Source organism: Lepus europaeus, chromosome 19, assembly GCF_033115175.1.
Source record: "Lepus europaeus isolate LE1 chromosome 19, mLepTim1.pri, whole genome shotgun sequence".
Taxonomy (NCBI): Eukaryota; Metazoa; Chordata; class Mammalia; order Lagomorpha; family Leporidae; genus Lepus; species Lepus europaeus.
Genome location: NC_084845.1, coordinates 2,661,007 through 2,685,044, shown reverse-complemented (window position 1 = coordinate 2,685,044; position 24,038 = coordinate 2,661,007). Strand labels below are relative to the sequence as shown.

At 54.3% G+C, this 24,038-nt stretch overlaps 1 protein-coding gene across 1 annotated transcript; it reads left to right on the top strand.

Annotated features, from left to right (window-relative positions):
* The first annotated feature begins 1,032 nt into the window (after positions 1 to 1,032).
* Positions 1,033 to 18,000, top strand: NLRP4 (NLR family pyrin domain containing 4). Its single transcript, XM_062177604.1, has 8 exons — positions 1,033 to 1,309; positions 5,278 to 6,841; positions 8,680 to 8,841; positions 9,181 to 9,348; positions 11,520 to 11,690; positions 13,550 to 13,720; positions 13,969 to 14,139; positions 17,910 to 18,000. Exons 1-8 carry the CDS (start codon positions 1,033 to 1,035, stop codon positions 17,998 to 18,000), a joined length of 2,775 nt encoding a protein of 924 aa, XP_062033588.1.
* Positions 18,001 to 24,038: the final 6,038 nt, after the last annotated feature.

Below are 24,038 nucleotides of genomic sequence, written 5' to 3'. Positions count from 1 at the left end.
ATTTTTTTCTAATCTGGACTTCGTTTTTACTGCATGCTTTGTGGAAGAGCTCCTCCTCCTTCATGCTTGTGTCACACACCAGTGGTGTGTTTGGGGGGAACCACGCCATCTCTGACTACTGAGAGAGCATGTAGTCTCCCACGCCTTACGGCTTGGTCTACATTTGGTTCTATGTTGAAGAGGGGCCCTGTGAGAACAGGCTGAGTGTATCCTGTGCATTCCTCCATCCGTGGTCCCCCTGGGAGGTCCTCCTTGTCGATCAGCACACTTTTGCCTACTTGTTACACACTGTGACTATGGAAGCCTTCATCTGCAGTCTGGGCTTCCATGGTTGATTTTTCCAGCTAGTTAATACTGGCATTTATCTGTAACGTTTTATCAGGAAGGTCTTCCTGGATACTCGCACTGAGCACGTTGTATGCTGTCTCTCGTCAGGCGTCATCAGAGCTGGGATCAGCGGCCCTCCTTTTGAGTGGTCTTCCTTAGGTGGAGTTTGCCAGGCATCATTGTGTCCATGACCCTTTCAATGAGAAGGTGAGGTAGGATCAGTCTTGTCTGAAGGATTCCTCACCCCCATGCCCTGGAACTAGCAAGGGACTGGACAAGAAGTTGGTGTTTGGGGCCGGTGTTGTACCATAGCAGGTTGAGCACACCTGCAACACCAGCATCCCATATGGGCTCCGGTTCGAGTCCTGGCTGCTCCACTTCTGATCCAGCTCCCTGCTAATGCACCTGAGAAAGCAGGAGAAGATGGCCCAAGTGCTTGGACCCCTGCACCCATGTGGGAAACCTGGTTTTGGCTTGGCCCAGCCCCGGCTGTTTGGGGAATGAACCAGTGGATGGAAGATCTCTCTTGTTCTCTCGCGCTCTCTTTCCCTCCCGCCCTCTGTAATTCTGCCTTTCAAATAAATAAAAATGAAAACAAGAAGTTGGTGACCACTTGAAAGAGCCTGGGACTGCCTTACATTTTCTACAGGTTCCACTTCTGTCTTATTTTTGGTCGCCACCTCGTTGACCTCTGTCCCAGACAAGATGGCATCCTTCTTCTCTGACTCCGGCCTTACGTGGTACCTGGGGGAGCTCAGAAGGGAGGAGTTGGCCAAATTTAAGGAGCTCCTCAAGCTGGAGACTTCGCAACTTGGACTCCAGCAAATCCCCTGGACGGAGGTAAAGACGGCGTCCCGGGAAGTTCTCGCGGACCTGCTGATCCAGCACTGTGGGGAGCAGCAGGCATGGAACACAACCTTCAGGATATTTGGCGCGATGGGCAGGGAGGACCTCTGCGAGAGGGCCAGAAGAGAGAGCACAGGTGAGTGGGCCCGTGGGGATGAGGCTCGGGCCACAGTTGGGGTGGCTTCTCCCAGTAGAGCCAGACTGTGTGGTGGGAAAATGCTTTTCTGGTAGGGAGGACACAGAACACGTGACCTTGGTGGTCCTGTGTGGTGGGACATCAGCGTGCGCCTGAGCCTGGATTGTACCCCTCTCTGGCTCTCCCGTGATTTCACCCTAACTGGAGAACTTGCATCCAGGCCGGGAGCTCTCCAAGAAGACTCTGTGGTGCGGGAACTGTGGGTCTGGCCCACCAAGAGCAGCAGTCGGCAGCTGCCATACATCATACGTGATGTCTATGTGTGTATCATGTATATATGACATAGACCTGTACAACGTGTATAATGCACTGAGGCTCACTGATCGTCACGTGTGCTTACTCGGCCATCAAGCGCAGCGCTCCATGGGATTTCTGAGTTGTTTCGAATGCATGTGTTGTAGAGAGAAGCTCTTGTTCGAGAAGCTGTGATACATGAAGGATGTCTTCTTTTCATGTTTATTATTTAGCTTTAGCATTGCACAGTCTTTAACATTCCACCGCATTCGCTTCGTATGCAGACAGTGTCCACGGACACATGAGTGCTGCTTTTCCTGACAGCAGGGCTGCTAACATCACAGCTGGGGATTCGTGACAGTGGTGGTGTGGGGAGGGCGGGGCCGGGCGTGTGGGGAGGGCGGGGCCGTGGCCGTGGCTGTGTGCTTCAGGGAAACCCAGTGAAGACAGGGGCACAGCTTCTACACTTTCTATGCGTTAACTTCTGCAAATAAGAGAAAACGTGGTGTTTGCCTTTCTAGTCCAGCTATGTCACACATAATGATCTCCAGGCCCACGCAGGGCAGTCCTTTTTAAATTGTTCATTTTTATGGGGTGTAACACGAGACTACAATACATGTGTGTAATCAAATTGGGGTGGTTAGCGTTTCTGGTTCCTTTTTTTTGTTTGTTTTTCACTCATGTATAATAGTTACACCCCATTCTGCAATGCAGTGTGATACTTCAGTACATGTCTATAGTTCATACTGATCAAGTCGGGATGGCTAATTTTCTGTTTAAGGATCAGGTTTATATCTATCCTGGCATAAATTGTTACTGTTTCTTTGCATTTTTTTTTTATTTGACAGAGTTAGGCAGTGAGGGAGAGAGACAGAGAGAAAGGTCGTCTTTCCATTGGTTCACCCCCCAAATGGCTGCTACAGCCGGAGCTATGCCGATCCGCAGCCAGGAGCCAGGTGCTTCCTCCTGGTCTCCCATGCGGGTGCAGGGGCCTAAGCACTTGGGCCATCCTCCACTGCCCTCCCAGGCCACAGCAGAGAGCTGGACTGGAAGAGGAGCAACCGGGACTAGAACCCGGCGCCCATATGGGATGCCAGTGCCACAGGCGGAGGATTAACCAAGTGAGCCACGGCACTGGCCCCATCTTTGCGTTTTTTTAAAGATTTGCTTATTTGAAAGGCAGAGTTACAGGTATGTCATAGAAACCTGGGGTAAGAAAGCTCCCTTGGTTCAAAAAGGCACCAGAGACAGTGGCGGGTCAAGCGGTTGACTACGCCAGCGGGCTCAGCTGGAATCCTGTGAGAACTCGGCAGCGGTCCCGCGTCTTCTACAACATGCAGCATCGGCATCACACCTTAGCCGTCACAGCTTTGCTGGGTCTAAACTGCAGCCTACGTGACCTAGGACCACACTGCAGTGGTCGGTGGGGCCAGTATCTTTGTAAAAGAGCGACCAGGGGCAGCTTCATTAGGACAGATTGATGACTGGAGTTCACAGAAGCAGAACTTAGGACGTCTTCCTTCCCTAGACAAGATCCCAGGGGCAGCTGCTTCCCTAGTTAACTGGGGGCAGCCGCTTTTCTTTTTTTTTTTTTTTTTTTTTTGACAGGCAGAGTGGACAGTAGAGAGAGAGACAGAGAGAAAGGTCTTCCTTTTTGCCGTTGGTTCACCCTCCAATGGCCGCTGCGGCCGGCGCATCGCGCTGATCCAAAGCCAGGAGCCAGGTGCTTCTCCTGGTCTCCCATGCAGATGCAGGGCCCAAGGACTTGGCCATCCTCCACTGCCTTCCCGGGCCACAGCAGAGAGCTGGCCTGGAAGAGGGGCAACCGGGACAGGATCGGTGCCCCGACCGGGACTAGAACCCGGTGTGCCGGCGCCGCAAGGTGGAGGATTAGCCTATTGAGCTGCGGCGCCGGCCACAGCCGCTTTTCAAGGTGAGTGTGTGTGTGGGGGGGGCACCTGACTTCTTCCTCTGTCTCTGTATGTCCTCTACAGACACAGAGGTCTTCCATCCCAAATGGCTGCAGCAGCCTGAGCTGCGCCTATCTGAGGCCAGGAGCCAGGAGCTTCTTTTGAGTCTTCCATGTGGATACAGGGGCCCAAGCACTTGGGCCGCCATCTACTGCTTTCCCAGGCCACAGCAGAGAGCAGGATGGGAAGTGGAGCAGCCAGGACTAGAACTGGCACATCTCAGGCCGCATTCTTTGCATATTTCAAGCTTCCCTGGCAGGAGGTAGCTCTCTGCTAGACTTTGTTCTTTGTCCTCACAGTGACATGCTCCCCAGATACCTTCCGTAGCCAGGGCTGGCCCAGGTCAGAGCTGGGAGCTGGGAAATCGGTGTAGGTCTCTCCCACAGGGGCGGCAGGGATTCAACTATTGTGGCATCACCCTCTGCCAGGCATTCCAAGAGGTGTGTAGGCGTCCGAGCCACCAGGCCCAACAGCCGCCCCGTCACCGTGTTTGACTTGTGAAAAGGGATTTATACGAAGAACACTCTGAACCTGCAACTTCAATACAACAAAAGGGCGTTGGTGAAGTGTACCTCAGAGAGGTCTGAAGAGAGACCTTCCTGTGGGCGGCTGAGCCTTGACCTCCTTCCACAGCCGGGCCGAGGGCGTGCCCGTGTAGTTCGTCCTGGGTGAGTTACGAAACACGGAGCTAAAATCTCCAGAGTGGTCGACAGAGCCAGGAACGTAGAAAGGCACTAAGGGCCGAGCAAAATGCCCAAGAAGCCTGGGACGCTGGTGGATCCTCGCTGACACCAGGCTGCCACTTTGAGCAGCTAGGAGCTTCCGGGGGTGGAAAGATTGGGAGAACCCATTGACCTGCCTGCCCGGTGGGTTAGTGCGGGATCACCTGCCTTCCCAGGGGCGCTAGATCAGATCCGTCACCTACATCCAGGCAAACCCATTCACAGTCATGCGGGGACATAGCGAAAATTTCTACAGCAGCCCCCCACATACTTGGTCCATCAGCCACCATTCACTCACAGAAAGCAAAGATCACCCTACTTACGGAAAGAAAAGTCATTTTTAAAAAAATTTTCTTTAAATTTTTTGACAGGCAGAGTGGACAGTGAGAGAGAGAGAGAGACAGAGAGAAAGGTCTTCCTTTTGCCGTTGGTTCACCCTCCAATGGCCGCCGCGGTTGGCGCACTGCGGCCAGCACACCGCGCTGATCCGATGGCAGGAGCCAGGGGCTTATCCTGGTCTCCCATGGGGTGCAGGGCCCAAGCACTTGGGCCATCCTCCACTGCACTCCCTGGCCACAGCAGAGAGCTGGCCTGGAAGAGGGGCAACCGGGACAGAATCCGGTGCCCCGACCGGGACTAGAACCCGGTGTGCCAGCGCCGCAAGGCAGAAGATTAGCCTAGTGAGCCACAGCGCCGGCCAAGAAAAGTCATTTTTATAAGGGAGTTTGTTTCCAACACTTTTGGGATGGCTGAAGGATCAAGTTCCAGTCTGGCGCTCCTGAAATACAGCTCTGAATTTCACTACCAGGGCAACCTCCCTCTCCCCTCTCCCCCTCCTCTCCCTCTCTCCTCTCCCCCTCGGCCTGAGGGCTACAGTCTGCAGATCCCCGAGGAGAAAAGCTGCTGGATCAAAGGAAACCCTGTAGAAACGAGTGTCCACCTCTAACACGTGGTGCTGTCTGTCTCTCGCCCTCCGACACAGGGCCGACAAAGATGTATCGAGACCACATCAGGAACACATTTCCCCACGTGTGGTCCAGAGACTCCGTGTTTACAAGTCACGAGTTCGAGTGGAGGCTGACCGAGGAGGAACAGGAGTCTCTAGAATACCTCTTGGCTCCGACGGACGCCGGAAGACAGTCCCGGACCGTGGTCTTACAGGGATCCGGGGGGATCGGGAAGACGGCGCTGCTGAGGAAGCTGATGTTGGCCTGGTCGGACAGCATCCTCTACCAGGACAGGTTCTCGTACGTTTTCTACCTCTGCTGCCGCGAGGTGAGGCAGCTGGCCAGCACGAGCCTGGTGTCGCTCATCTCCAGAGACTGGCCTCACCACTCCACTCCCTTGGCAGATGTCGTGTCCCAGCCGGAGAGACTGCTGTTCCTCGTCGACAACGTGGAAGAGATGAGCCGTGATATGGCCGGGCCCCCGTACGATCTGTGCAGCCACTGGATGGAGCCGCGGCCGGGGCAGGTGCTTCTGCGCAGCCTGCTGGCGAAGACCCTGCTCCCGGACGCCTTCCTGCTCCTCGCGGTCACACCCCAGTGCCAAGGGGAGCTGCTGAGCGGGCTGCGGAATCCGAGCATTAAAACGATCCTGGGGTTCAACAGGAACAGCAAGAAGCTCTATTTCAGCGGCTTGTTTCCAAACAAGCGTAGGGCCACGGAAGCCTTCCAGCTGGTGAGCAGAAATGGCTGCCTCTTCTCCATGTGCAAAAACCCCATCCTTTGCTGGGTCATGGGCATGTCCATGAAGCAGGATATGGACAGGGGCAAAGATCCGGCGCTGACCTGCCGGAGCGTCACCTCTATGTTCATCTCCTTCCTCTTTAACTCATTCACACCCAAGGATGCTATGTATCCAACTCAGCAGAGCCGGGAGCAGCTGAAGAGCCTGTGTTCCCTGGCTGCGGAGGGCACGTGGACACACATACAGCTGTTCAACCAGGAGGCGCTCAGGAGAAATGGGATCGGGGACGCGGCCGTCCCCACACTGCTGGACACCAAGGTGCTGCGGTACCAGGCGCCCAAGAATGTGTACGGCTTCCTCCACGAGACTCTGCTGCAGTTGTGCACCGCCCTCTTCTACCTGCTGCAGCACCCCAGCGCTCACCCCAGCCCTGCCGTCCAGTGCACGCGGACGCTCCTGCTGACCGTTCTGAACAAACGCAGGTCTTCGACCTTGTTGGGGTTGTTCCTGTTCGGCCTTTTAAGCGAAAGGGAGCGACAGAAGCTGGACGCGTTCTTTGGCTCCAACCTGTCCCGACAGAGAAAAGAGGAACTCGAGCAGTTGCTGCAGGGCATGAGTGGGTGTGCGGCTTCTCATTCGCAGGTGGATTTCTTGGTCTTGTTTTACTATCTCTCGGAGATTCAGGACGACGTCTTTGCAGGGCGGGTGATGGCCTGCTTCCAAGAACTGAACTTGACCTTCTTTTCCAGCTCTGACCTGCGGATTGCTGCCTCCTACTTAAAACACTGTTACAACCTGAGGAAGCTTTGCCTTTCTGTCGTAACCCTGTTTAAGGGAGAAAACACAGGGGCGTACGGGTGAGCCCCTCCATTTCCGAGTCCACCCATGTGCTCAGACGGTTCTGTTGATGCAATAGCGCCTACTTGTATAGGGTCATGGTTAGACTCTCGCCTTTTCTGTCGGACAGGCGTCAGTGTCAGCCCCCAGTTGGCTCTCTGAAGAACATTTTTAAGGATGTATTTATTTATTTGAAAGGCAGAGTGATGGAGGTAGGGGAAAAAAGAGAGAGGGGGAGAGAGAGCTCTTCCAGCCACTGGTTCACTCCCCAAATGGACACAACCGCCAGGGCTGGGCCAGGCCAAAGCCAGGAGCTAGATGCTCCATCGGGGTCTCCCGAGTGGATGTCAGGGTCCCAAGCACTTGGGCCGTCTCCCACTGCTTTGCCAGGTGCATTAGCAGGGAGCTGGACTGAAAGTGGAGCAGCCGGGACCCAAACCCCTACTAGGATTGGGCTGCCGGTGTGGCAGGCGGTAGCTTAACTCTGTACTACAGCACTGGCCTGGTGTCTGACTCCTGTCACTGAACGTGTGTCCCCCAGTCCTGTACATTTTGCTGCGAATCAGAGTTTCATTCTTCCTGTGTTCAGACAATGTAACTGACGCTCAGTGACCTTGTTCTGAGACACCTGCTTTCCTAGCTGCTGTTGTCCCATGAGGAAACTGGCCGTGGGGTTAGCGTTGGGGCTCCCCATAGAGATGTGATGGGATTTTGAGGTCATGGTCATGCTTTTCACCCTGAGTGGGTCACTGAGAACACCGCACTGTGTCTCACATATACCTGCCCATCAGTCAGGAAAGCGCTCAGAATCAATACTTACATCCCTCCCACTGGACCATAACCGGACTCTTTCTTCACATCCCAGCTGCAAAATCCACTTTGAAAGTTACTCTAAGGATCTTACAGGGGTCAGCACTAGGGCTTAGTGGGTAAAGTGACCGCCTGCAGTGCCAGCATCCCATAGGGGTGCCGGTTCAAGTCCAAGCTGCTCCACTTCCCATCCAGCTCTCTGCTGTGACCTGGGAAAACAGTAGAAGATGGCCCAAGTCCTGGGGCCCCTACACCTGCATGGGAGACCTGGATGAATATCTTGGCTTCTGCCTGGCTCTGCCCTGGCTGTTGGAGGCAATCTAGGGAGTGAGCCAGCAGATGGAAGGACCCCCCCCCCCCCGCCTCTGCCTCTGCCTCTCTGTAACTCTGCCTTTCAAATCAATAGATCTTTATAAAAAAATCTTGTAAATTCCTATTTGATACTAGGCAAGATGGCTAAGAGGTAGAGTGTGTTACAGCCATGGGACAGGTGAGGTAGCGCACCCCAAATTCAAGGGAGCTGGCCGGTTCCCACGGGGAGGACGCGACACAGGCTCTTCAGGCTGAGGCAGGGGTGCTAAGGTTGGGCTCGGCTGTGGTGTCCGGACCCACCTTTCACTGTGGAACTACGGGCACTGGACACAGGCAGGGCTCCTGGACCTTGGCACCAGAGGTGACTTTGGAGCGGCCTTCCTGGGGTTTGAAGGAGACTGTTCTGTGCATTGTGGGGTGCATGCAAGCATCCCTGGCCTCTGTTGTGTGCTGGAAACACTGCTCCCTGCAGGGAACCACCAAGCACATCTGCGGCGTTGCAAGATGACCTGAGCTGACCCGGCTTCTCGCTGACTGCAAGAGGGGCTGGGTCAGGTGCCTCCTGCCGCTGTGTCCGTGGAGGGGTGGGGGCGGCTTCTGCTGTCCGTGCAGGGGTGGGGGCGGCTTCTACTGTCCGTGCAGGGGTGGGGGCGGCTTCTGCTGTCCGTGCAGGGGTGGGGGCGGCTTCGGCTGTCGGCTCACTCATGGAAAGTGTGTTCTTCCTTCTCCGTGGCAGGACGAGGCAGAACTTCTTGTACTGGTCTCGGATCTGCTCTGTGCTCACCTCCCACGAGCACCTCCAGGAACTCCAGGTGGTGGACAGCAGCTTCACGGAACCTACCTTGGTGATCTTCTGTCATCAACTGAGGCAGCCGGGGTGCCACTTGCAGAAGCTTGTGTGAGTGGAAGGCGGACCGGACCTGTAGCTCTCGTCCGAACCAGCTGCGTAGATGGAGAGTTGCAGCCCAGGGCATGGACGCTGAGAAACGGGGTCCTGGCCTCTGCCCTCCACCGAGTGGCGGTCGCTCCTGGTTGGGGTCACAGCCCAGTTGGCAACTGTTCTGTGGGGGTGACTGGCAAAATTGGCTGGGGTTGAGAACCACCGGGCTAGCTGGCTGGGTGGTGAACAGTCTGAGCTAATTATGAAGTTCGTCGTAGGAAGCCATCAAAGACGGGCGCTCAGGCTGGGCTCCAGGGCTGGAGAGCAGGAAAACCTTAAAAACGTTGGTTTTTGCAGGATGAATACAGTTACCATGACGTGTGAGAAGCTGGTTTTCTTTGAAGTGTTCACTTATAACCCAGGCTTGAAATACCTGAACCTCAACTGCGTGAATCTCTCGTCGGGTGACATGAAGTTGCTGTGTGAGGCTCTGAACCACCCAATGTGTGGCATACAGGAGCTCCTGTAAGTCTCCCTGGTCCCCAGGTCCCTGGCTGGAGGCCAGAGGGGACTGCGCGCTGTTCTCACTGCCCACTTCTGTCCACCTGTCTCCTTCCTGCCTGTCGTATGCAAACTGAACCTGCTGGGAAACCGAGGGCAGAATACGGAAGCCAGCTTATAAACCGACGCGAGTTCTTGGGAAGCACAGTTTGGTGTATTGTGTGACCCAGAAATTCCACTGTTCGACGCATGTTTGGCAGTTGCCCGGTTCTGTTTGCTGAAAGACGGACATGAAACGTTCATGTCCGATATTCACAACACTGAAAAAATGTAGATGTACCCTAGCAGCGAGTTCCACGAGAGAGCTGTGGTTGTATGCTCATCTTCCGCGAGGGTGAACGGTCTGCAGTGTAGGAAAAAACGTAGAGGAAACTCGCACGTCAGTGACGGGACTGTGTCGGACTTAGGGCAGACAGTGTGGTTTTATTGACACTCAAAGAACAGTGGAAACCTTGGTTAGGTTGCCGACAGGTGGGGAGCACAGGACGTCAGGGATATGCCCACCTGGGATGTGTCTAGACCTGGGCGCTGGTAGCACAAGTGCATGATCTCCTGAACGCACTTACAACTGGTGCAGCTTCTCCCTGCTGTGCACGTGGTATATACACGCCAAGCGTTTTTTAAAATCAAGTAAGAATCTCCCCCCCTTTTCTTTAAGACTTATTTTTATTTATTTGAAAGGCAGAGAGACAGAGACAGATCTTCCATCCACGAGTTCACTCCCCAAATGGCCGCAACAGCTGGGGCTGGAATGATCTGAAGCCAGGAACTTATTCTGGGTCTCCCATGTGGATGCAGGGACCCAAGCACTTGGGCCATCCTCCACTGCTTTCCCAGGAACACTAGCAGAGAGCTGGATTGGAAGTGGAGCAGCCAGGACTCGAACTGGCGCCCATATGGGATGTGGGCACTGCAGGCAGGAGCTTAACGCTCTATGCCACAGTGCCAGCCTCAGAATCCGCACACATACTTAGTCTCTACTTAGGTGCGTTGGCATCAACGGGTTCAGATACTTCTCCTTTTGATGCTTTGCTCTTTCTCTAAACTCCCATCAGTCAAACACACAAAGATTCAAAGAGAATTAATGATACAATTCTCTTACCAAACAGCTTGTGCTTTTAAAATATGCAATATAGTGATCTTAGTGTTTGGTCACAGTGACGTGCAACCGTCCTGGTCATCTAGCTCTGGAACATTGTCATCACTTGGATAAGAAACCCTGGCCTGTGGAAACCACTCCACTCTCGATGGGTTTTCCTCTTCTGGACATCTCATAGAAATCGACCTACACAACGTGTGCGTTTTAGGGAGTGGTTTGCTTTCACTCGGCGCCATGCTTCCAGAATTCATCGGTTTTACCACGTATCGGTGCTCCACTCCTTTTCGGCACTAAGTAGTCTTCCTTTGCATCAGTAGACGTGGTTTTGTTCATCTACTGAGAATATTTGCGTTGTTTCGGACTCTTCTGAACAGTGTGTCATGAACATTTTGGTTTCAGTTCTCTTGGGCTAGTGTCTAGGAATGTAATTGCTGGGTCACATTTAACTTTCGGAGAAACCATCAAATTACTTAGCGGCTGCACAATTTTATGTTCCCTCCAGCAATGTATAAGGGTTCTAATTTCTCCAATCCTTGCCAATATTTATTTTCCTTTTTCACATTATTATAGCCATCCTGACAGGTGTGAAGTAGAATCTTGTTAGGGCTTAGGGGTCTTTGTAAGGCTTCCTGGGCCAGGTTCTGATCCATGTGCATAGCACAGGGGCCTGGGAGGAGCCTTCTGCAGGGTTAGAGGGCTCTGTGCCTGGGGCTTCGGGGCACAGTCCTGTGCTATCGGCCCAAACCCTCTGCGATCCAGAGGTGCCAGGTGGAGGACCCAGAATGGACCCACCCAGGGAAGGAGACGGAATTAGCTTTAAACTCAGCACTATTCTTTTTTTTTTTTTTTTCAAAAAAAAAAAAATTCTTCAAAGCGAGGCTTAAAAGGTTCAAGAGCAAGGAAAAGACCGGGTTTCTGGAGGGGGGGGGGTTCTGTATGTGAGGCCACAGAGCCATCAGCTGGAATGAGAGTGTGTGCCACACCGTCCCGGGTGTCTTTTCCCTGCTCTCAGTTTGCCCGTGCTTCCGTCCTGCAGGTTGACCAGCTGCCACCTCAGTGAGGACGCCTGGAAACCCCTGGCTCAAGTCCTCATTTGCAACTGCAGGCTGCTGCACCTGGACATTAGCATCAACAGCCTGGGAGACGTGGGGCTGAAGCAGTTCTGTGACGCCCTGAGATACCCCGGCTGCCGCCTGCGGTCTCTGTGGTGGGTTCCCCTGGGGCCAGGATGTCTTCCAGAGCTGGGAGGCGCTTGGTGCTGGGGAGACCGCGGGTCTGTGCCGAGGATGCGGGATGGGGGATGGGGGGCGGCTCGAGAGCCCCTGGCTGGGTTCTGTGGCGTTGTCCGCGGGGACAGTTGCGCGGCCTGACTCCCGTGCTGCAGGCTTGGCTCGTTGTGAGCGGCCGCACTATGCAGTGTGCAGAAAGGCTTGGGGGGGGGGTGGTGGTGGTCTGACTAGGCACAGAGGGTGGTTTTACAGCTAGAACCATGTCTGCTGGTGTTCTCCGAGAGGGATAAATGCCACGGGGGGGGGGGGGGGAGAGATCCCAAATCCCAGGTACAAGGGTAAACCGTGGAGGCAGGGTCCCAAAACCACGCGTGGGAATTAGCGCGGATCGAACAAAGGATGCTTTAGAGAGGAACTGGGGAGGAGGGCGTGACGAGACCACCACGTTCCAGCAGAAAGGGCGACAGCGAACATGTGGAAATTGTCAATATAAGCCGGCGCCGCGGCTCACTAGGCTAATCCTCCGCCTTGCGGCGCCGGCACCCCGGGTTCTAGTCCCAGTCGGGGCACCGGATTCTGTCCCGGTTGCCCCTCTTCCAGGCCAGCTCTCTGCTGTGGCCAGGGAGTGCAGTGGAGGATGGCCCAGGTCCTTGGGCCCCGCACCCCATGGGAGACCAGGAGAAGCACCTGGCTCCTGCCATCGGATCAGCACGGTGCGCCGGCCGCAGCGGCCATTGGAGGGTGAACCAACGGCAAAAAGGAAGACCTTTCTCTCTGTCTCCCTCTACTGTCCACTCTGCCTGTCAAAAATTAAAAAAAAAATTATCAATATAATTAAGACTGTAAGAGAAGGGTGAGGCAGGGGATCAGACAAAAGTAAAAGATTAGGGACACAGAAGATAGATCTAGCAGGCAACATGGAAGAGAAAAACATGCGAACTATAAAAGAGAAAATGGAACTTGGAAGATAGTTCCAACTCACTTAATGGGAATCCCCGGGGTGAAGGAGTTAGGCTGGTGCCGGTGGCCAGCAGAACCCATCAAGGAGACAAATGTGCGCAGGGCAGAGAGAGCGGTGAGTCTGGGCAACGTGTGGGCCGCGTCCAAAACCAGCCCTGTGCTCAGGACTTCCGACGCGTGACAGCAAGAGCAAAACCCACCAGGGAGCCAAGTTGACGTGAGGACAGAGTGAGTGTGGGCCCGCCAGGGAGCCAAGTTGACGTGAGGACAGAGTGAGTGTGGGCCCGCCAGGGAGCCAAGTTGACGTGAGGACAGAGTGAGTGTGGGCCCGCCAGGGAGCCAAGTTGACGTGAGGACAGAGTGAGTGTGGGCCCGCCAGGGAGCCAGGTTGACGTGAGGACAGAGTGAGTGTGGGCCCGCCAGGGAGCCAAGTTGACGTGAGGACAGAGTGAGTGTGGGCCCGCCAGGGAGCCAGGTTGACGTGAGGACAGAGTGAGTGTGGGCCCACCAGGGAGCCAGGTTGACGTGAGGACAGAGTGAGTGTGGGCATAGAGGTCTCTAGCCCGGACGCTGCACCCTGGACGTGCCAGCTCTCAGCTCTGCAGATGGGGGGGCACGGGAGGACAGACGGACCTGACCCCAAACAGAGGCGAAAAAGGACCAGATTAGGACTTGCGTCCTTCTAGTCGTTGTATTGAATACTAAGAACGAGTGTTTCTGAATTTTTTTAAACGTCGAGCTAACCTGCACGGGTTCGGCACGGCCTCGGGAGTGTGGCAAACACCGCTGAGCTGTTCAGCGGTTAACTTCCCGTGCTGTGGGTCTCCCCCACGCAAAGAGACAGGTGGGGGAACGTGAGACCATTCTTCCTTTGCAGTGTGTGCAGATGTTTGATCACCACCTCCGGCTGTGGAAACCTGGCCCAGGCTCTGGTCGGCAGCCAGGACCTCAGGTGTCTGCAGGTTGGGAGCAACTCTATAGAGGACGCCGGCGTGAAGCTGCTGTGTGAGGCGCTGGTGCAGCCCAGCTGCCACCTGGAGACCCTTGGGTAGGTCCTGCCAAGGTCACGGCTGTGCAGAGGAAGCAGAGCCTCCCCGGCCTGGGGATGACCCACCCAAGACTCGGGCTGACCACTGCAAGCCCTGGCTCTGTGGTCTGCGTCCCTGTGTCAGGCGCTAGGGAGGGCGGTGTGGCCGCGTTCGGCTCAGGGAGCCCCTGCTGGATGCCAGGCTCCCATCCCCACCATGCGCTGCTTCTCCGGGCTCGCCTGCTTCTCACCCGGTGTCTTTATTGCAGGCTGCAGATGTGTGGGCTAAGCGGTGCCTGCTGTGAGGATCTGGCCTATGCTCTCATCAGCAGCAAGACTCTGCAGGATTTGGACCTGTCCTGGAACGCCCTGGACCACCATGGGCTGGCTGTGCTGCTGGCAGCTGTGAGCCACCCAGGGTGTGCCCTGAGGGTGCTGAGGTGAGCTGCCGTGGGTCCTGCTTGGTGGGAGGCATCCTTGGGCTCGGAAGGGATGTGCTGGGACCTGAAATGCACTCTGACCCTTTGCATTTCAAATGCAAATACCGTGCCCCCTTTGAGAGGCAGTGAGAGCAAAGTCCTGGCCACCAGTGATGCTCCCTGAATGACGGTCCTTGGTACTAGCGTCGTGCAAAGGATCACAGCACTAGCAGCACACTGACAAAGGCAGCCGTCCGTCTGTAGGTCTCTATATCGGTGAACATAGCCTCTGCTGACACAGAAGGCCCGGAGTTAGGATATTTTGACTTTACAAAAGTGTTGGTTTGCACTTTATTTTTTTGTGTGTTAAGACATTTATTTACTTAAAAGGCTGAGTTGGAGAGAGCAAGAGAGAGATTTCATTCACTGGTTCAATCCTCAAGTGGTGGTAATGGCTGAGACTGGGCCAGGCTGAAGCCAGGAGACTGGAACTTCATCCAGGTCTCCCACATGGGTGCAGGGACCTAAGCACCCAAGTCCTCTTCCTCTGCTTTCCCAAGTGCATTAGCTGGGAGCTGCATCAGAGTGGAGCGGCCAGGACTCCAGTCAGTGCTTAATGGGACGCCAGTGTTGCAGGTGGGCAGCTAAACCCACTCTGCCCACTCTGCCACAGTGCCGGCCTCAGAGTGAACAATTTTTAACATTTTTCTATATTTACTTCATGTGTAGGTGTTGAACACGTATGCATAAATACCGTTTTTCTCAGAAACAGGGACATTAATACAAAATGTAGGGTCATGCCAATGATTACAGAGTGAGGAAAGACGGGTATTTTGTCGTGCAGATGATAGAATTCAGTGAAGACAGTGCTGATTATCTGTATGCCAACATGCCATCACGGGTCTATACTCTGCATCTATTGACTTCCACATACGAGAGAGCATGTGGCGTTTGTCTTGGTCTGAATTGTCATTTAGCAACAACCCCTGTTCCACCCAGTTGGTTGCAGACGGCAGGATTTTGTTCTTGTTTACGGCTGGGCAGTATTACATTGTGTGTGTGCACCACGTTTTCTTCATCCAGTCATCAGCTGATGGACATCTGGTTGGTTCATATCTTTGCTGTTGTGAATTGAGCTGCTATAAACATGGAATTGTACGTAGCTCTCTCATATGGCCGTATGGAAGATCTGTATGTAGCTTTTGAAGAATCTCCATAGTGTTTTCCATAATTAGCATTTCCAGCAACCATATGTTAGGGTACCCTTCTTGACTTAGGGTATCTGCAATTAATCAAGACATATCACACCGTAAGTCAGGGAGCATCTATTCTTGTACATAAGTATTATAATTGACAGTATGTAAATGTAGAGTTTATATAATTTTAACTTGCATAGATATACAAATTATTTGTATAATTATTATTTATTAGCTAACTACACATAAATCCTTAGCATTTCTCTTTCTATTCATTTTCCTTTACCCTTTGCCAAGAAATATGTGGTCAAGACAATCCTAAGCATTTCCTTTCTGGAAAATGGATGTGTAAGATGTCAGGTTAAAACTGCTGAAACTCCAGAGGGTGGGGTTGGCATGTCCACATTCCACGTTGGAGGGCCTGGGTTCAAGTCCCGGCCCCTCTCCTGATTCCAACGTCCTGTTAATGTGCTGCTAGGGGAAAGCAGGTGACGGCTCAAGTATTGGGTTCCTGCCGACCTGTGTGTTAGACCTAGACAGAGTCCCAAGCTCCTGGCTTCAGCACTGCCCAGCCAGGCCACTGCACACGTGGGTGTCTGGGGAGTGAACCAGTGGATGGATATTCTCTCCCCCCCCCTCAAAAATAAATGAAAAACTATAAAGAACCATTGCAACTGCGGCGCTGAAACACAGTCACTTCTCTTCCCTGCAGAAAGGTTCACTTGCTGGAAGCCCATCTTTGTAATCTCCGGGGCTGGTGCTGTCTCTCTCTTACTTGCGCTCACAGCTCAAAACGTTCCTCCCGGAGTCTTGCAGATCTGTGTGGATTTCTAGCTTTTTCATGTTTGGCTCTATGGCCTGGGCCAAGCACCTCTTCTGTCTATGGGTCAGTCCTCTTTGAACAGGTGACGTGGTGATTATGAAAATAGACACCAATGGTAAGATAAATTTGAAACCAGATAGGTGATTTTCACACTCACGTGAGGGTTTTGCTTTGGTTTTTCCCTGACATGGACTCTTTGTGGGTTCTGACGGAACACAGTGTAATCTTTCACCACACGTAGACAGCTCAGCTGCTCAGGTCAGGTCATTAGCATTTCCATTTCCTTATTTCTGTCTGGAGTCTCTCCACTTCTCCCCCATGAACACACTCACAAAGATGTGTACTAAGACACTTGGGTGCACCAAAGAACATAGCTTACTCCAGCAATGAGGTGGAGCTACAGGGAACCTTTGCAGCTAAACAGATACCAGGGACAAGGAGCATTTACGTCTAAGAAGAAGCGAGACATGAGCATCTTTAGTCCTCTGTCAGACGCAAGGCAACAGCAGAGTGTGGCATACAATAGCAGGGACCCCAGAACCGTGTGGCTGGGATGGGTATCCTCACCCTGGCTCGCTCAGATTTTGTTTAACTTGGGCCAGTTCCTTAACATTGCTTAGCCTCAGTGTCTGCATCACAAATAAGAATGTGAAATTTTTACGAAATAAGCACGTGGGGCCAGTGTTGTGGCATAGTGGGTAAAGCTACCACCTGCAGTGCCGGCATCCCACATGGGCACTGGTTCGAGACCTGGACGTTCCACTTCCAATCCAGCTCTCTGCTGTGGCCTGGGAAAGCAGTAGAAGATGGCCCAAGTGCTTGGGCCCCTGCACCCACATGGGGGACCTGGGAGAAGCTCCTGGCTCCTGGCTTTGGATCAGTGCAGCTCCGGCCGTTGGGGCCAATTGGGGAGTGACCCAGCAGATGGAAGACCTCTCTCTCTGTCTCCCCCGCTCTCTCTGCCTCTCCTTCTCTATGTAACTCTTTCAAGTAAATCTTTAAAAAAATATGCACATAAAACCCTTCACAGAGGGTTGGACCAGGCTCTGGGGTGATGGGAACTAGTGCTATGTTGTCTTTATTTTTTTCCTCTACCTGGAAGGCAGAACAACAGATTTTCATCCACTTTTGGTCCATTCTCCAAATGCTTGCGACAGCCAGGCATGGCCCAGGCCAAAGCCTGAAGCCAGGAACTCCATCCAGGTCTCTGTGGGTGGCAGGGGCCCGAGCACTGGAGCCCTCATCTGCTGCCTCACGGAGGCGTCGCGGGAATCCGGATCGGAAGCTGACGAGCGAGGACTCGGTCCGGCACTACAATACGGGATACGAGTGTCCCAAGTGGCACCTTAACCCACTGTGCCTCGATATCCACCCCGTCCCACCTCTTCAAAATAAAAACAGCTTCAGGCTTCCGCCCCGGCTTCCCGACTCCTCGTGCAAACACGTTTCTGTGGAGTCAGAGCTTTGGCTATCACGGATTCTGGACGTGTGTGCTGCTGGACCGGGGGCGCAGGCGGCAGGGGTGGGGAGACCTGCGTAAGTCTTGGCGCCCCTGTGTGCAACGACATCAAGTCCATTGCTTGAAGTCCATCACGCGTGGGCTGGAGGACTTAGACACGAATTAGGGCTGCTGTGTTTTCTTTTTTGGAGAGTCGGGGTGGACACTTTGCAGAGCCCACTGTGTGGTGGCCTTGCCTTTCCCCTGGTAGGAAGGGATGGAGGAATGAGGTAAGAGGTGGGGACTAAACAGGGCCTCTCTCGTATTTGACCAGGCTGAAACATATAGAACTCGGAGAGGAAACCCAGGCACTTCTGATGGCTGCACAAGAGCGGAATCCCTACCTGACGGTCATCAGCCAATGACAAGGACAGGCCGGGCTCACAAGAGCAGACTCCGCCTGCAGGCACTGTCACCCCTTGCGGGAACCGACTGGGGACTGGGCCTGGGCCCTCGGTTGTCTGCGCTCTGCACTCATGCGCGGTGGCTGTGCTGGGAACTCGGGTGATGCGGTTTCCCTGAGAGTGAGGGTTTTAACTTGCTCAGTGGCCTTGGACGAGCCACGGACATTTTAAACGCTCAATAAAGTAGTCTTTGTTTAAACACTTGGGAGAGTCTTGAAGCGGGGCTTCCTGCTGGTGAATGCCTGCAGCAGAGTGCAGATTTCAGAGGCTGTGGGCCCCTCTCCAGGCTCCTGGCTGTGTGGGGAGCCCCAGTGAGGCTGGCCTGACGCCGCCACCTCTGTCGGCCCCACTGTGGGGCAGCTTGGCCTCTTTCCCTTTTCTCCCTATGAAGGTGTTTTGAAAGTAAGTTGTTGTTGGGGCTGGCGCTGTGGCAGAGCAGGTAAAGCCGCCACCTGCAGTGCTGGCATCCCATGTGGGTGCCGGTTCTAGTCCTGGCTGCTTCACTTCTGATCCAGCTCTCTACTGTGGCCTGGGAAAGCCGTGGAAGATGGCCCAAGTCCTTGGGCCCCTGCACCCACGTGGGAGACCTGGAAGAAGCTCCTGGCTTCGGATGGACCCAGCTCTGGCCATTGCAGCCAGTTGGGGAGTGAACCAGCAGATGGAAGACCTCTCTCTCTCTCTCTCTCTCTCTCTCTCTCTCTCTCTGCCTCTCCTTCTCTCTGTGTGTGTGTAATTCTGACTTTCCAGTAAATAAATAGATCTTTAAAAAAAAGGAAAGTTGTTGAAATTCAGCGAGGTTGACATCACCCCTTCCCTCTTGCAAACACCACAGGTAAGGCAGGGGCCCTGGTGAGCAGCACTGCCTTCTCACTGCCGTCTCCCACATCCCCCGGCCAGCCCTGTCGCGGGATTCCTGCAGAGCCCCGGTCCAATTCCGTGTCCTCTGTAGTGCTGGAGTGCAATGGCTCTTTACATGAGAGAAAGTCCCACCCACTGGCTCACTCCCCGTTGCCGTCCCACAATGTGCACAAATAGACAGAAATTTGTTACAGTTACAGTGAGGGCTTGGTGTTGCGGTACAGCAGGTTTAGCCGCCACTTGGGATGCTTGCGCCCCCTACAGAGTGCTGATTCAAGTCCCAGCAGCTCGGGTTCGGATCCAGTGCCCTGCTCATGTACGTGGGAGGCAGCAGATGGTGGCTCAAGACCTGGGGCCCCTGCCACTCGTGTGGGAGATCTGGCTGGACTCCGGGCTCCTGGCTCTGGCCTGGCCCAGCCCCAGCTGTTGGGGCCATTTGGGGAGTGACCCAGCAGATGGAAGATTCTCCCTCCTCCTCCCCTTCCCTCTCCCTCCCTCCCTCCCTCTCTCTCTCTCTCCCCTTAAGTCTGCCTTTGAAAGAAATCTTTTAAAAATATTAAGTCAGAAGAAAGCAATCAGGGAGAGGAGTAACAACCGCAAGGGAACAGCTGAAAGTCCCCACCGTGGGTGACTTAGTTACACAGCTGGAAACGTGCAGAGACTCCACGGCACACTGCCGCCCGCAGTAAGAGATCTGGTAATGCAGCGGCTGACAGAGGAAGCGAAAGGCAGCAGACTTCAGAAACGCCGCCGGGACACGAAGGAACTAGGGGAAAAGCACTCCTACTTACTACAGAAAAAAAAAAGTAGAAAACAGAACACCCATTGAGAAACTACAAAGCACGTCCCCACAAGCGTGAAGGCAGGCTTAAACCGGAAGCAAATGCACGCCACCTTCTAGTGCGGGAAGCCCTGCAGCCCCCAGATCCTGTCTGATGCAGACACAGCCGGGTTTTTCCTGGAGCTGAGGAAGTGACCCCAAGCCTGGACGATGCTCAAAACAGAGGAACCGATGTAGGTATGGAGATGGAGATGGCGGGGGCCAGAGGAAGAGCCCGAGGAAGCTTGTTGGCATCCCCTCCTCCAGGGTCGCCCCGGGACCTCCCACCCCTGCAGCAACGCCACAGGCTGAAAATACCCAATGGGACTGCTGACTGCATCCTGCAGTGACCTGGGGCCCACTGCACCGCCCGTCCAGCAGAGTCCCCGGCAGCACCCGGGGCCCGCTGCACCGCCCGTCCAGCAGGGTCCCCGGCAGCACCTGGGGCCCGCTGCACCATCCGTCCAGCAAAGTCCCCAGCAGCACCTGAGGCCCGCTGCACTGCCCGTCCAGCAGGGTCCCCGGCAGCACCTGGGGCCCGCTGCACCGCCCGTCCAGCAGTGTCCCCGGCAGCACCTGGGGCCCGCTGCACCACCCGTCCAGCAGGGTCCCCTCAGCTGATGCTGCCACTCCCAGCCTGCACCGGACACCACGGCACTTCTGAGACTTCCTACACATTCCTGGAAATCTCTGCCAGTTCCTGAAAAATTCAGCCTGAAGCACCACCCGCAGTGCCCCCAGGCCCCACAGAGGGATGACCCCGAACCTCGTGGTTGCAGCTCCCTCTTGGGTGTGTGCTTTTGCTTTGCCAACAAATCTTACTCCTCCCAACCCTTCTCTATGCTCCTCACATGGATTCTTGCATGGGCCCCGCTAGGCACTGAAACCAACCAGCAAACGTTTACAATTCAACGTGGGAGTGTTGTTTCGGCACACGTACAAATAGGCTGGGGACCAGACTGGAAGATCTGGAAGTAGAATGCAAATTGGATGAGGACAGCTCTGCCAGCAAGGGATGAAAAATGGACTTGAAGAGGTGGCAAGGTGGCGGGTCTGTTTCCCCTGCTCTACGACAGGACGATGTCCAAATGGATCAGAGATTCAAATGCACAGTACATGAATAAAGTAGACAGGCATGAGGAGACACTGGAATTCCTCTAGGCCTGGTAACATCATTGAATGCAGTAGGGCCACGGCCCAGGGCGCCTGGGAGCAAAGGTTTTATTACTGGCTGCAAGGAGACTGGACAAAGTGACTCGAATCTGCCTTCCCCAGTCAGGGGCTTGGGGAAAGCCTTTTGGATTGGGTAGGAGAGAGCTTATCTGAGAAGTACTGGCAAGTTCTCACTGGAAGACCTTGGAATCAGGCTAGCCTGACACATTCATGCCCCAAAGAGCTCTTCTAAGAAAGTAGACACTTTAAAAACTTTCCGATCAGGGGCCTGAGCTCATACCAGAGTGCTGGTTTGAGTCCCTGGGGCTCCACTTCCAATCCAGCTTCCTGCTAGTGCACCTGGGAGGTAGCTGGTGTTCTTGGATCCCTCTCACCTGCATGGGAGGTTTTTTGTTTCTATTTAAAAATATTTTAAAGGTAGACTTACAGGAGAGATCTTCTATCCACTGGTTCACTCCCCAAATGGCAGCAACAGCTGTGGCCGGGCCGAGTCAAAGCCAGGAGCCTGGAACTCCATCTGGGTCTCCCAGGTGGCTGCAAGGGCCCAAGCGCTTGGGCCATCTTCCACTGCTTTCCTGGACCTGGATTGGAGTAGCTTCCATATGGGATGCCGGTGTTGTGGACAGCAGCTCAACCCACTGTGCCACAACACCAGCCCCACAGCTTTAAAAGCATTCATAGCAAAAGATCATTAAGCAAAGTAAAAAGACAAGTGACGAAACTGGGAAATATATTTGCAACTTAGAAGGTATTTATTGGCCTGATTATGAAAAGCTTCTAAAAATTGAGGAATTATTAGAACTTCATAAGCAAAGAAAGCCAATGGTGCTGAATTTCCCGCATGAGAGAAGCACAAAGCTACATTGCAGAGAAGGTCTGTTTCTTACGCACACGATGAGGAGAGAAACCCGAAACTTGGGCAGTGTATGGTGCTGGTGAGTCTTTGAGAAGACAAGCACTGGCATGTGTGGTGGGAGGGATGCCAAATGGCACATCCCTGTGGACCGAAATGTGGCAACACCAAAGAGACACATTTCCTTTTGTGCTCTTCCTTGGGAATCCCTGTTCTAGGATGCGTCCTAGGAAGATGACAGTGTGTGCACAAGGCATGCCCCACAGGGGCACGTGGGACTGCCAACGGCCCCGTGTCCACTGGTTGGGGGCTGGCCGAACGCGCAACGATGCCTGCATCAGTGGCTCAGCTGTCCCAGGGCACGCACATTCCCAGCCCAGATGCAGGCATCTCGACAAGAAGCCTTTGGAAAGCAAAGCAAATGCTGGTTTAAGCAGTCTCTCAACCATCTAGGAAGTGTGTGCTAAAACGCCTTTTATTTATCATACGTTTTGCCCAAACTGGGAGAGGGAAGCAAAGCCATACGTTCTCCCTCGCATGTGGAAGCTGTTGATCTAAACAGAGGAGTGAAGGTGATGACAGGCGAGGGGCAGGAGGTCAGGAGAAGCTTAACAGTGGGCACTAGGCTAATCCTCCGCCTGCAGCGCCGGCACCCCGGGTTCTAGTCCTGGTCGGGGCGCTGGATACTCTCCTGGTTGTTCCTCTTCCAGTCCAGCTCTCTGCTGTGGCCCGGGAAGGCAGTGGAGGATGGCCCAAGTGCTTGGGCCCTGCGCCTGCATGGGAGACCAGGAGGAAGCACCTGGCTCCGGGCTTCAGATCGGCGCAGCGCCAGGCATAGCAGCCATTTGGAGAGTGAACCCACGGAAGGAAGACCTTTCTCTCTGTCTCTCTCACTGTCTAACTCTGCCTGTCAAAAACAAAACAAAAAACAGTGGGCACCAAACGGCGGTCCCAGGGAAGGAACAAGTTCCTGGTCTGCACGGCTTGCTGGGGTGACTAGATCACTCCAGGCTCCGATCGCAGTGCAGTGATGCACACGGGGAAGCCTTAGTGCCCTTTGTCAGGCACGTTTTCTACATATATACAGTTAGAACATTAATAATACACACACATCTGAGTTAAAATATCGCAGCCCAGGACCCTGCCTGAGAGCCTGTGCTAATCAGCGGGTTTCCCGCCGGGACCCCAGCCGCCAAAGCCCGTTCTCTACCTGTCCTTTTAGCCTTCATTCGTTCTTCATCCGCTGGCTCACCGGAGCAGCTGGCGCTGATGAGTGTTATGGAGCCATGATGAGGAGAGCCCGCTCGGAGATGGACTGCCGCCCCGCACGCAGAGCTGCTCACCCCACGGTTCCCCGGTAAAGCCAGGGAACCTGCCGTTCTCGCGGCCTCCCAGGTGGCACTGAGGCCGGCCCACGGGGAGAGAGGAAAACCCAACCTGGAGAGCCCTGCTTCCAAGATTACCCAGCATATCCCAAGCCACTTCCGGGCGGGGGGTGGGGAAGACACTTTATCATCACCTGAGGAAAGCCCCAGAGAGCAGGGTCGCCCAGGGGGTCCTGGCTCCCCGAATAACACAGCCTTGACTGCTTCCACCCTGCTGCTGAGATGTGGGTGGGAAACCCCACGGAGGACTGCCCTCCTGCCCGAGTTGCTGTTAGCCTGATTGATCCACAGTCTGGGAGGGGTTTTACCTCCACCTATTAGTGATTTTTTTCTAATTTGGCAAACCCACTGCTCCCTTGCACTCTGTGCTGCTAAGTTTTCCTTCTACAAGTTCTGTCTCCGGCTCTCCCGTCAACAGGGACGTGTGAGATCAAGCCTGGGCCGTGGGGGTAATGGGAGCCTCCTTCTCCATCGTACCCCAAGCTGGGGACAGGGTCGTGGGCACAGGTCACCCAGTGGGATGCTCTAGATGTGTCCGAGGGGAGTGGGACCCAAGGCTCATCCTCTATCAGAGCTCCACAAGTCCGTGCTCTTCTTGCTCATCCTTCTGGATCGAAGGGGTGGGGAGGAGTTCCTTCAAGAAGTGGAAGCACCTGTGGAGCCCAGCCTTGTAGCCCATTAACTCCAAGCACAGGGTGCTCAGGGCTTTCGAGTCCGTGCGATGTAGAGTGATAACGAGGCTGTCCTGGCCAACAGGAAGGCAGGCTGTCACTACCCTGGCCAATAGGAAGCAGGCTGTCACTGCCCCGGCCAATAGGAAGCCAGGATGTCAGCTGCTGGATGCCCCAGAGCCTATAAGAGCTTTGACAAAGAACAGGCTCAGTGCTTTTTTTCTTTCAGCTTTGAGAGA

Bases quoted from the DNA above. Each gene is read 5' to 3' on its own strand.
- NLRP4 (XM_062177604.1), top strand. From the start codon at position 1,033: ATGGCATCCTTCTTCTCTGACTCCGGCCTTACGTGGTACCTGGGGGAG. The intron at 9,349-11,519 runs GTAAGTCTCCCT...TCCGTCCTGCAG, and splicing joins TGTGGCATACAGGAGCTCCT to GTTGACCAGCTGCCACCTCA. The intron at 13,721-13,968 runs GTAGGTCCTGCC...TCTTTATTGCAG, and splicing joins TGCCACCTGGAGACCCTTGG to GCTGCAGATGTGTGGGCTAA.